This window comes from Schistocerca gregaria, chromosome 7 (assembly GCF_023897955.1).
Source record: "Schistocerca gregaria isolate iqSchGreg1 chromosome 7, iqSchGreg1.2, whole genome shotgun sequence".
Classification (NCBI taxonomy): Eukaryota; Metazoa; Arthropoda; class Insecta; order Orthoptera; family Acrididae; genus Schistocerca; species Schistocerca gregaria.
In genome coordinates this window covers 246042834-246055199 of record NC_064926.1, presented here as the reverse complement: position 1 = coordinate 246055199, position 12366 = coordinate 246042834, and the positions used below count along the sequence as shown (strand labels likewise).

The following is a 12366-nucleotide window of genomic DNA, read 5'->3' as shown; positions in this document are numbered from 1 at the left end:
TTGCACCATTTTACATTGTCGAATGCTTTATCCAGGCTGATAGATCATATGGACGTCTCTTTATTTTATTTTTAGTCTTTCTGCCATTATCAACCGAAAAGTCAGAATTGCCTCTCTGTTATCTTTACCTTGTCAGCAACTTGGGTGCATGAGCTGTTAAACTGGTGGTGCGATAATTCTCACACTTGTCAGCTCTTGCAGTCTTCTGAATTGAATGGTTGTTAGCTTTCCAAAGTCAGATGGTATGTCGACAGATTAATACATTGTACAAACCAAGGCGAGTAGTTGTTTGACTGCGACGTTACCAATGGTTTTAGAAATTTTGATTGAACGTTGTCTATCCCTTCTGCGTTAGTTGGTCTCAAGACCTCCAAAACTCTCTTAAATTCTGATTCTAATACTGGACCCCTATCGCTTTTAAATCGACTTTTGTTTCTTTTTCTATCGCATCAGACAAAACTCCCCCGGATAGAGTCCTTCAATGTACTCTTTCCATCTACCTGCTCTCTCCTCTCCATGTGACAGTGTATTTCCCGTCACATTCTTAATGTTACCACTCTTGCTTATAATTTCGCTAAGGGCTGTTTAACTTTCCTATATCCTGGGCCACTCCTTCCGGCAGCAATTTCTTTTTCCGTTTCTTCACATTCTTCACGCACCTATTTCCCATTAGCTTTTATTTCATTCCTGAGCGACCCATATTTCAGTGTTCCTGAATTTCCCTGAACTATTTGTACTCTGTTCTTCCATCCATCAACGGAACTATTTCTTGTGTTATCCTTGGTTTCTTCGCAGTTACATTTTTTGCACGTATGTTTTTTTCTTTCGTACTTTCGTGTTTGCCCTTTTTAAAGATGTTCATTGCGATTTGACTGTACTGCCCACTGAGCTATATGTTATTGCTGTATCGGTAGCCTTAGAGAACTTCAAGCGCCCCTCGTCATCCCTTTGTACTTCCGTATCCCTCTTCCTTAAGTATTAATTCTTCTTAACTAATATCTTAAACTTCAGAATATTCTTCATCACTACTACATTGCGATCGGAGACTATATCTCCTCCTGGTACAATCCAGTATCTGTTTTCTGAATATCTGTCTGACCATCATGTAATCTAACTGAAATCTTCCTGTATCACCCAGCCTTTTCCAAGTATACTTTCGTCTCTTGTAATTCTTGAACAGAGAATTGCTATTACTACCTCAAATTTGTTACAGAACTCGATTACCATGTCTCATCTCTAATTCCTTGTCCCTACCCGTATTCTCCCGTAATCTTTATGTGCGACATTACCCACGGAATATCCTCATAGACGTCGTCTATCTCTTCGTCTGCAGCTTGCGATGTTGGCATGTGTACCTGAATTATCGTTGTCGGTATTGGTTTGCTCTCGATTCTGATAAGAGCAGCCCATCACTGAAGTATTCACAGTAACACACTCTCTGACCTACCTTCCTGTTCATGACGTGTCCTTCTGCCGTTATTCCTTTTTCTTCTGCTGTTGATGTTACCCTATACTCGTCCGTTAAGAAATCCTTGCCTTCCTTCCAACTCACTTCACGGAGTCCTCTTATATCTAGATCGAGCCTTCTCTTTTCCCATTTCGGATTTTCTAGCTTCCCTACAACGTTCGAGCATCTGACATTCCATTCCTGGACTCGTAGAATGTTATAGTTTCGTTGGTTATTTAATCTTTTTCCTCATGGTAGCTCCCCCCCCCCCTCCCCTCGTTTGCTGCTCCCCCCACCCCTAATAGATCCGAATGGGGTGCTATTCCAGAGTCTTTTACTCATGGAAAGATTATCATGACACAGTTACAGTTACAGGACTCATATCCTGTGGATACATGTTACATGTCTTTAAGGCAGTACTTTACATTGCCTTCTACATTGTCAAACCATTGCTCATTGCTGATTCTTCCTCCGCCATGGGCAGTTTCGCACATCAATGACAAGAGAGTGTCCTGGACTTCTGTCCGCTCCTCTCCCTGATTTGACGTCGCCATTGGCAGAATGAGGGTGATACCTTATGCCAAAAGTCTTCACTGCAAATGCTGATTATTAAGCGAAATTTAAGCAGTGGCGGTTCCGAACACAGGACATTTTGATTATTAATCAATGACGCTAACCCTAGTCTTCAAGTGCATCATTACTAACACCAACATACCATAAATTTCTGTAATTGTGTATCCGTTGACTTTCTTTTATTACATTAATTTATGCCGCATGTTTCTCCGTCCCATGCTAATGCTTCATAAGATTGACCTCTCTATTCCGTCTTCTGTGAATGTCATCTTCAGCACTGGCAACAAACCTTTCGCAGGATATACCATGGTATCTTTTTATCACATTTTTTGTATTATTTCTTTTCTGTTTACTGTTATATATATATATATATATATATATATATATATATATATATATATATATATATCTCAGGCTTCATTTGTTCACGTTTGTAAACAGGTGTTATGAATTTTTTGTTTATCTGTAATATTGTTGGCTACTTCTGCGTTCCATATTTTAAGACTCCTTCTAGCGATTGCTACATTAATTTTCGATCGTAGTTCATTAACTAATTGCAACATTGCTGTTTTTTATCTTTCTCAACCTCCTGCAATGTTGTCTTTTATTTCAAACATTTTCTATTCATGTGTGAGTTTTTATTGATATACATTCCTTATGCTTCCTTCTTAAGGTTCTGCGTTAATGTTCAGAATGTCATTAAGTTGTTGATATCTGGTTCTTGAGCGATTTTTCACTTTTACCGCAATTAATTTGACTGTCATACAACAATCTCCGAGCAATAGGGATTCAACATTCATTGCTTACTCAAGAGACTTATCAGACTACAGACTTGTCTGACCAAGGTGGATGCCCTTTACACCTAAGCATTGCCTTATATGATGAGGCACTGGTGTTGTATGCTTCCACCAATTCAGAGTGGATCGTTGCAGATACATTGCTCATTAAACGGAAAAAAAGTTACTTCACGACACCCTACTTTGTCAATGGGCTGCGGCCTGTGTAATTCTACTCTTGGTTCCTCCACGCTACGGTATGCAGTGCAGAGATTTCATTGTGTATCATGAAATCAGACGTATACCGTCACACAAACAAAAAATTAATTATGTAACTATATTTGCCGTGCGAATAATTACAACCGAACGGCTGCCTCTCAGATCGGGCAAACGTTGTGTGTCGCTGGTGGGCTACCTGTCCTGTTGTCGCAGGGGCAGCAGTCAGCGCGCGGCTCTCTGGCGCAGCAGGGCACGCAGCGGCCGGTGGCGGGCTGCAAGCGCAGCGGCGACGCGCAAGACGTGCAGCCGCCGGCGCCGGGGCCCGAGCACGTCCGGCACGTCGCGTGGCAGCGCAGGCAGCGCTGCGTCAGCGGCTCGTAGTACTGCGCGTCCAGGCACGACACACACAGTCCCGCAGCCACGTCCAGCTCGGCGCGCGACGGGCACGAAGTGCAGTGCAGCGGACCCGGGCCTACACGTCGCAACAAGTTGGTCATTACAATTCATTCTCGTTTCCGTTTCCCTTGCAGAGTAATGTGGAAGAGAAGGAAAGACATTTGAGTTATGGAAGTAAGTGAAGATCGGAAGAAATTACTCTTGGGCCACAAATTGAGAACTAAGATATGACGCCATGAACGGCGTAAATTCCTACTGCCTCTGCTGCAACAACATAGATAAATTGCGTTTGCTTTGACCACAAACATTTAATAATGAAGGAGAAGGCCAGAGGCATGAATACTGGACCGCTCGAGGAGTAGTCTCAGGTCACACCTGATGAAGGTAACGAGCTACGCCACCGAAATATCGTGCATGTATGACTCTGATATCCGCCGGAACACCCGACAAAAAAATGGTTCAAATGGCTCTGAGCACTATGGGACTCAACTACTGTGGTCATCAGTCCCCTAGAACTTAGAACTACTTAAACCTAACTAACCTAAGGACATCACAGACGTCCCTGCCCGAGGCAGGATTCGAACCTGTGACCGTAGCAGTCGCGCGGTTCCGGACTGCGCGCCTAGAACCGCTAGACCACCGCGGCCGGCGGAGCACCCGACAACCCAAGATGCAATTACATCGCCGGGAAAGCCTGAAGAATTTCTTTAATTAAGTTGTTTATGTGTTTATGATAGTGACTATCATCACAAGTCCATGAACGGATTGGTACCAGGGTTATCGTCCATGTTGTTGCTACTAATCATTAATGCGTTTTTACACATATGATCTGTACTTACAGCATTGATGGACTTGTCACTAAATATCAGGACAAAGTTACAGTTAAATTGAATGGAAGTACCCTTGCCGGAGTGGCCGAGCGGTTCCAGGCGCTACAGTCTGGCTCTTCGCGACCGCTACGGTAGCAGGTTCGCATCATGCCTCGGACATGGATGTGTGTGATGTCCTTAGGTTAGTTAGGTTTAATTAGTTCTAAGTTGTAGGGGACTGATGACCTCAGATGTTAAGTCCCATAGTGCTCAGGGCCATTTGAAATATTTGTATGGAAGTACACTGAGCCACTTCTTGCTGTATTGCCAGGTTCAGAGTATGTATGTTGCAACTCTCGTCTCGTCTCCGCACTACAATGTAGACAAGTCAGACGTTAAGATACGATAAACTTACAGGGTACTTGATGACAAACAGAAAATATTTTAGGAAGCTGTATTGTAGACATACGCTCAAAAAATATACAGTATAATGTGTGTCCATGTTTTATTGGGTACAGAGCTACAGCTGGTTACATCTACACCTGCACCATCATGGATGCTCTGCAAATCACTGTTAAATGCCAGGCAGAGGGCTTAACGAGCCACCTTCACAATTATTCTCTATTACTCCAATTTCGAATAGCGTGTGGCAGAAACGAACACTAATATCTTTCTGAACGAGCTGTGATTTCCCTTATTTTTTCATGATGATCGTTTCTCCCTATGTAGGTCGGCGTCAACAAAATATTTTCGCATCTGCAGGAGAAAGTTGGTGACTGAAATTTCGTTAGAAGATTCCGCCTCAACGAAAATGCCTTTGTTTTATTCATGTGCGAAACAAATCTTGTATCATGTCCTTCACATTCTCTCCTATTCCTCGATAGTACAAAACGTGCTGCCTTTCTTGGGACTTTCTCGATGTACTTCGTTAATCCAATCTTTTAAAGATCTCAAAACACGCAGCCGTACTCCTAAAGGGGATTGCCAAGCGTAGTGTAGGCTGTCTCTTTAATACACTTCTAGCATCTTATAAGTGTTCTGCCTTCCCAACAATATTTTCTATCCCTTCTTTCGAATTTAAGTTGTTTGCAAGTGTAATTTCTGGGTATGTAGTTCAATTTAGGGTCTTTGGATTTGACTTACTTGTTGTGTAACTAACAATAAGCGTATTCCTTTTAGCACTCACGTGGATGACCTCACATCAACTGGCAATTTTCGCACCATACAGATATCTTTTCTAAATTGTTTTCTAATTTTTTTTATCTTCTATTGACTTTGCTAGACGATAAACGACAATATCATCCGCAAACCACCTAAATAGGCTGTTCATATTGTCTACTAAACCTTTTATTTAGATGATGAACAGCAGAGACCCTATAACACTATATTGGGAAACTCCAGAAATCACTTGTGTTTCACTCCATGACTTTCATCAATCACTATTAACTGTGACCTCTCTGAGAGGATATCAGAAATCCAGTCAATAACTGAGATGATATTCCATAATCATGCAATTTGACTACAAGCCGCTTGAGAGTTACAGTGTCAAAAGCTTTCTGGAAATCTAGAATTGCGGAATCAATTCGAAATCCCTTGTCAATAGCACTCAACATTTCGTGTAAGTAAACAGCTAATTGTGTTTAAAAGGATGATGTTTCCTAAATACGTATTGTCTGTCTGTAAATAGATCGTTCTCTTCCAGATAATTCATAATATATATTCCAAAATCCTGCTGCATACCGACGTAATTGACATAGGTCTGTAATTGAATTGATTATTCCCACTGCCATTCTTGAATATTGGTGTGATCTGTGCAACTTTCCAGTGTTTGGGTACGGATCTTTCGTCTAGTGATCGGTTGTATATGATTGTTACGTATGGAGCTACTGCAACAGCACACTCTGAAAGGATCCTAATTGGTACAGAGTCTGCAGAGGATGACTTAGATTTATTAAGTGATTGAAGTTGCTTCGTTACTCCGAGGATATCTACTTGCAAATTGCTTATGTTGGCAGTTGTTCTTCATTCAAATTCTGCAATATTTATTTCTTCTTCTTTCGTGAAGGAATTTCTGAAGGCTGTGTATATTAACTCTGCGTTAGCAGCAGTGTCATCGATAGTATTTCCCTTGCTATCCCGCAGAGAAGGCATTGATTTTCTTTGCCGCTACCATACGATCAGAATCTCTTTCCATTTTCTGCCAGGTTTTGTTTTGGAAACTATTGTAAGTTTCTCACATTATAGTCCGCTCTAAATTCCGCGCTTGTGTGAAAGCTCGCCATTCTTAAAGATTTTGCGTTCGTTTGAATTTAGAAAGCTTTCTTCGTTGTTTCTGCAACAGTATTCTGATTCGTTTTGTTTACTTAAGGGGAACAGATCCGTCGTTTGTAATTTATTTAGTATAAATCTATCAATTTCTGTCGATACTATGTTTTGAATTTAAGCCTCATCTGGTCAACACTTACCCGTAAACTGTTTACTTGAAAGGCGTCAACTCAATTTATTTCTGCTTTTTTGAATAGGTACATTTTTCGTTTATTTTTGGAGGGTTTGGGATTTACAAGGGGTGTTCCAAAAGAAACGAGCCGGAGGAATAGTTACAGAAACCAGTACCTGTATGTTAGAAGTATTGACCCTGGCTGTTGAGACACTTGTCCTCATGTGACAGAAGGTGGTGAATGGCTGTTTCATAAAATTCCCGGGGCTGCTATGTTAACCATTTCCACACGTAGAGCTGGACGACGTCGTCCGAGATGAATCGTTTGCCCTCAGAGCCTTTTTAATGGGACCATAAATTGCATAATCACAGAGAGAGAGAGAGAGTTATGGTCTATATGGAGGGTGGCCGAGAACCTCCCATTTGAATTTCTGCGCGAGTGTCGCCACTGTGTTGCCGTATGAGGCTTTGCATTGTCTTGGAGCAGAATGACCCCACGGCTGACATTGCCTGGTTGTTTTGATTTGATCGCCTGGCGAAGGGTGGTCAAGGTTTTGCAGGTGATACTGAGCATTCATTGTTGTCCCGTGCTGCAGGCCACTGCTCTTTTCGAAACGCCCAAAAGTCACTGTTTGCAATGCGACTGGCAGCGTTGGACGATTGCTGCATGCTGCTGATAGATTTGTATAGTTACGTGACGTGCACGTGTGCCCTCTAGCGACGGACTGAAGACTTCCACACCTCATTAAAGAAGCCACTTTATTACCCTCCAGTCACCGGTTGGAGCATTCCTGACTCCAGCTCGTTCCTTTTTGAACTCCTCTTATACATTATTCAGTCTCGCTAGGACAACCCTGTGTTCGCTAATCCCTGTACCGTTTTGATGCTCGTTGTTAGCCCCGGATTATTTATTGCTGAGAGGTCAAGTGTGTTTTCACAATCGTTTACTGTTCGAATGGGCTCATGAATTAACTGCTCGACATATTTTTCAGAGAACGCGCTTAGCATAATCTTAAGCATTTTTGCCAACGTATCGATGTTAAATAGAAGTCACCACCACCTGTAATTTTATGAGTTGTGTACGTGTTTGAAACTAAACTAAAATTTTCTCTAAAACTTTCAGCAGCTGTATCATTTCAGTTGGGAAGTCGGTAAAAGAATCCAATTATTATTTCGCTCCTTTTGCCAACAACAACCTCCAGCCATACTACTCCTACTTCAATTTCGCTACAAGATTAATTGCTTCTGACTGCAACAAACACGCCACAGTCTACTCTGTTTAACATATCCTTTTTAACACCGTTAGGTCCGTTGCAAAAACTTGGGCTGAACGTATCTTCGGTTTTAGTCTTATTTCAGTAACTGTAACAACTTGAGCATCAGTGCTTTGCATTAGCGATTGGGCTTCAGGTACTTTTCCGACACAGCTGTGGCAATGTACAACTGTTATACCGATGGTTCCCGTGCTGCACCTGCACCCTTTGACACTGAAGCCCTTTTTCGTGTTTCCCTGAGACCCTCTAACACAGGGGAAATTTTTTTTATTTCGCATGTTGGTACTCCAATTTCTATGGATTACTGTATTGATTATCACATCTTCTTTGATTCTGACCCATACAGACGATCAAGAACGTTAAAGATCCCGTTTCCATGACACAGGAAGTCGTGCTGGTCCCAAATCGAGGCCGCTCGTTGGCTTAATGATAAGGGTCACTTGTGCCCGATAGCCTGAAAGTGGTTTTTAGGCAGGTTTTCACATTCAGTTAGGTAAATACATGTCTGGTACACACAGATCTGCTCAGATACTAGCTAGGAAAACATCTCTAGAAATTTCTCACACTTGGACATAAGATAACGGTAGAAACAGGCTTATGGACGGAAAATCTGTCCATATGGAAATGGTGACGTCATGAAGGCCATCTCATCAACCATACTACTAACACTGGCGCATCCGAAATAGCGCTGTGGATTCATGGGAAAACTATTGGAAGAGTGAGTATAATAATTAGGTTTTGTAGATCTAATTGTGTGGCTGTGCATGAGTTTACATAGTTGAATTACTCAATAGTGACTATGCTTGAGATTTGTTGACCGTTTTTATATACCATTAAAGGTTAGTGGTCAGCATTGCAATATGGCATGCAAAGGAGTGTGCTCCCTGCCGCCGTTGGATAAGCAGCTGCTGCAGCAAGTCGTATAACCCTAGCTTACTTATTTGTTAGATAGTTTAATTAATTTCTTTGCGTGTTTTTGGGTACTTGCATTGTTTAATTCATATATTTCGGGCGTATTATAGTATTTGAGGGTTGTAGCATCGCGCCTTAGTACCTGAATAGTGCAAATTCGCGTAGTCGTCTGTCTTCTGTTTTTGTTGTGAACGGAGAGTGTCGGTTGGCCAGTCAGTGTGCTCCCTGCCGCCGTTGGATAAGCAGCTGCTGCAGCAAGTCGTATAACCCTGGCTTACTTATTTGTTAGATAGTTTAATTAATTTCTTTGCGTGTTTTTGGGTACTTGCATTGTTTAATTCATATATTTCGGGCGTATTATAGTATTTGACAGTTGTAGCATCGCGCTTTAGTGTTTACTTCGTAGATTCTTATTTAAATTGCGTGTGAGTTTCGTATAGGAGGTGCAATTTCGAGTTTTAGTTACTGTAATCGTAAATTCAGCAGATTGTAGCGCAGTCGTTAGGCATTTGTACAGGTTAGTTGATACATTCTTTGTGTGTTCCGCTTGCGTTATCTAGGCACGGACTCGTGTTTCAGTAACTGTTGTTAAACATCAATTAGAATGGACAGGGACTGCGATTGCTGTGTTCGGATGAGGGCTGACTTGGCATCCCTTCGCTCACAGCTGCAATCGGCGCTGACTTCGGTCGCGCAGCTTGAGGCTGTTGCCAATGGGCACCACTGTGGGGAGCCGGACTCGGGTATCACGGGGATGTCAACCTCATCCCGTCTGTCCCCAGATCGGTCTGCCGCTGTGGTTGCCCCGGTTGCTGCCCGCAGTGGGGCTGAGCCCTCCCCTGTGGTTGATTGGGAGGTCGTTCCAAGGCGTGGCAGGCAGCGAAAGGCGTCCCCGGAGGCTGATCAGAAAGCCTCCCCGGTGCGTCTGACAAACCGGTTTCAGGCACTGTCTCTGGCTGAGCCAGATGCAGCCGCCTGCCCTGTTTCAGAGGATCATTCTCAGCCTTCAAGGTCCGGGCAATCGCAGAGGGTGGGCTTACTGGTAGTTGGGAGCTCCAATGTTAGGTGCGTAATGGGGCCCCTTAGGGATATGGCGGCTAAGGAGGGGAAGAAATCCAGTGTGCACTCCGTGTGCATTCCGGGAGGAGTCATTCCTGATGTGGAAAGGGTCCTTCCGGATGCCATGAAGAGCACAGGGTGCAGCCAGCTGCAGGTGGTGGCACATGTCGGCACTAATGACGTGTGTCGCTTTGGATCTGAGGAAATTCTCTCTGGATTCCAGCGGCTATCTGATTTGGTGAAGGCTGCCGGTCTTGCTTACGAGATGAAGGCAGAGCTCACCATCTGCAGCATCGTTGACAGAACCGACTGCGGACCTTTGGTGCAGAGCCGGGTGGAGGGTCTGAATCAGAGGCTCAGACGGTTTTGCGACCGTATTGGCTGCAGATTCCTCGACTTGCGCCATAGGGTGGTGGGGTTTCGGGTTCCGCTGAATAGGTCAGGAGTTCACTACACTCAGCTGGCGGCTACACGGGTAGCGGAGGCTGTGTGGCATGGACTGGGCGGTTTTTTTAGGTTAGAAGGACTCGGGAAAGTGCGGGATGGGCTGCAATGTCAAAGGGTGCTTGGCAATTACAGGACGTGCTTGGATCAAGGAACAGTCGGAATTATAGTTGTAAACTGTTGTAGTTGCGCTGGAAAAGTCCCTGAGCTTCAAGCGCTAATAGAAAGCACAGAAGCTGATATCGTTATAGGTACAGAAAGCTGGCTAAAGCCTGAAATAAGTTCTGCAGAAATTTTTACGAAGTCTCAGACGGTGTTCAGGAAAGATAGATTAGGCAGAATTGGTGGTGGAGTGTTGGTGTCTGTCAGTAGTGGTTTATCTTGTAGTGAAGTCGAAGTAGATACTCCGTGCGAATTGGTGTGGGTGGAGGTTATACTTAACAGCCGAATTAAGTTAATAATTGGCTCCTTCTACCGACCCCCAGACTCCGATGATACAGTTGCGGAACAGTTCAGAGAAAGTTTGAGTCTCGTAACAAATAAATACCCCACTCATACGGTTATAGTTGGTGGGGACTTCAACCTACCCTCGGTATGTTGGCAAAAATACTTGTTCAAAACCGGTGGTAGGCAGAAAACGTCTTCCGAGATTGTCCTAAATGCATTCTCCGAAAATTATTTCGAGCAGTTAGTCCACGAACCCACGCGAATTGTAAATGGTTGCGAAAACACACTTGACCTCTTGGCCACAAACAATCCAGAGCTGATAGAGAGCATCATGACTGATACAGGGATTAGTGATCACAAGGTCATTGTAGCTAGGCTCAATACCATTTCTTCCAAATCCATCAGAAACAAACGCAAAATAATTTTATTTAAAAAAGCGGATAAAGTGCCACTAGAAGCATTCCTAAAAGACAATTTCCATTCCTTCCGAACTGACTATGCGAATGTAGACGAGATGTGGCTCAAATTCAAAGATATAGTAGCAACAGCAATTGAGACATTCATATCTCATAAATTGGTAAGAGATGGAACGGATCCCCCGTGGTACACAAAAAAGGTCCGAACGCTGTTGCAGAGGCAACGGAAAAAGCATGCGAAGTTCAGAAGAACGCGAAATCCTGAAGATGGACTAAAATTTACAGACGCGCGAAATTTGGCACGTACTTCGATGCGAGATGCCTTTAATAGGTTCCACAACGAAACATTGTCTCGAAATTTGGTAGAAAATCCGAAGAAATTCTGGTCGTATGTAAAGTAAACAAGCGGCAAGACGCAGTCAATACCTTCGCTGCGCAGTGCCGATGGTACTGTTATCGACGACTGTGCCGCTAAAGCGGAGTTATTGAACGCAGTTTTCCGAAATTCTTTCACCAGGGAAGACGAATGGAATATTCCAGACTTTGAAACACGAACATCTGCTAGCATGAGTTTCTTAGAAGTAGATACCTTAGGGGTTGCGAAGCAACTCAAATCGCTTGATACGGACAAGTCTTCAGGTCCAGATTGTATACCGATTAGGTTCCTTTCAGATTACGCTGATACTATAGCTCCCTACTTAGCACTCATATTCAACCGCTCGCTCACCGATAGATCTGTACCTACAGATTGGAAAATTGCGCAGGTCGCACCAGTGTTCAAGAAGGGTAGTAGGAGTAATCTATTTAACTACAGACCTATATCATTGACGTCGGTTTGCAGTAGGGTTTTGGAGCATATACTGTATTCAAACATTATGAATCACCTCGAAGGGAACGATCTATTGACACGTAATCAGCATGGCTTCAGAAAACATCGCTCTTGTGCAACGCAGCTAGCTCTTTATTCGCACGAAGTAATGGCCGCTATCGACAGGGGATCTCAAGTTGATTCCGTATTTCTAGATTTCCGGAAAGCTTTTGACACCGTTCCTCACAAGCGACTTCTAATCAAGCTGCGGAGCTATGGGGTATCGTCTCAGTTGTGCGACTGGATTCGTGATTTCCTGTCAGGAAGGTCGCAGTTCGTAGTAATAGAC

General features: G+C 43.4%; 1 protein-coding gene across 1 annotated transcript in view; it reads right to left on the bottom strand.

The window, feature by feature from the left end:
• The window catches only part of LOC126281749 (furin-like protease 2), a 710013-nt gene that overhangs the window by 27789 nt on the left and 669858 nt on the right, over positions 1-12366 (bottom strand). The window contains 1 exon segment of the mRNA XM_049980936.1: positions 3212-3487. Within this exon segment, the coding sequence (XP_049836893.1) occupies positions 3212-3487 (276 nt within the window).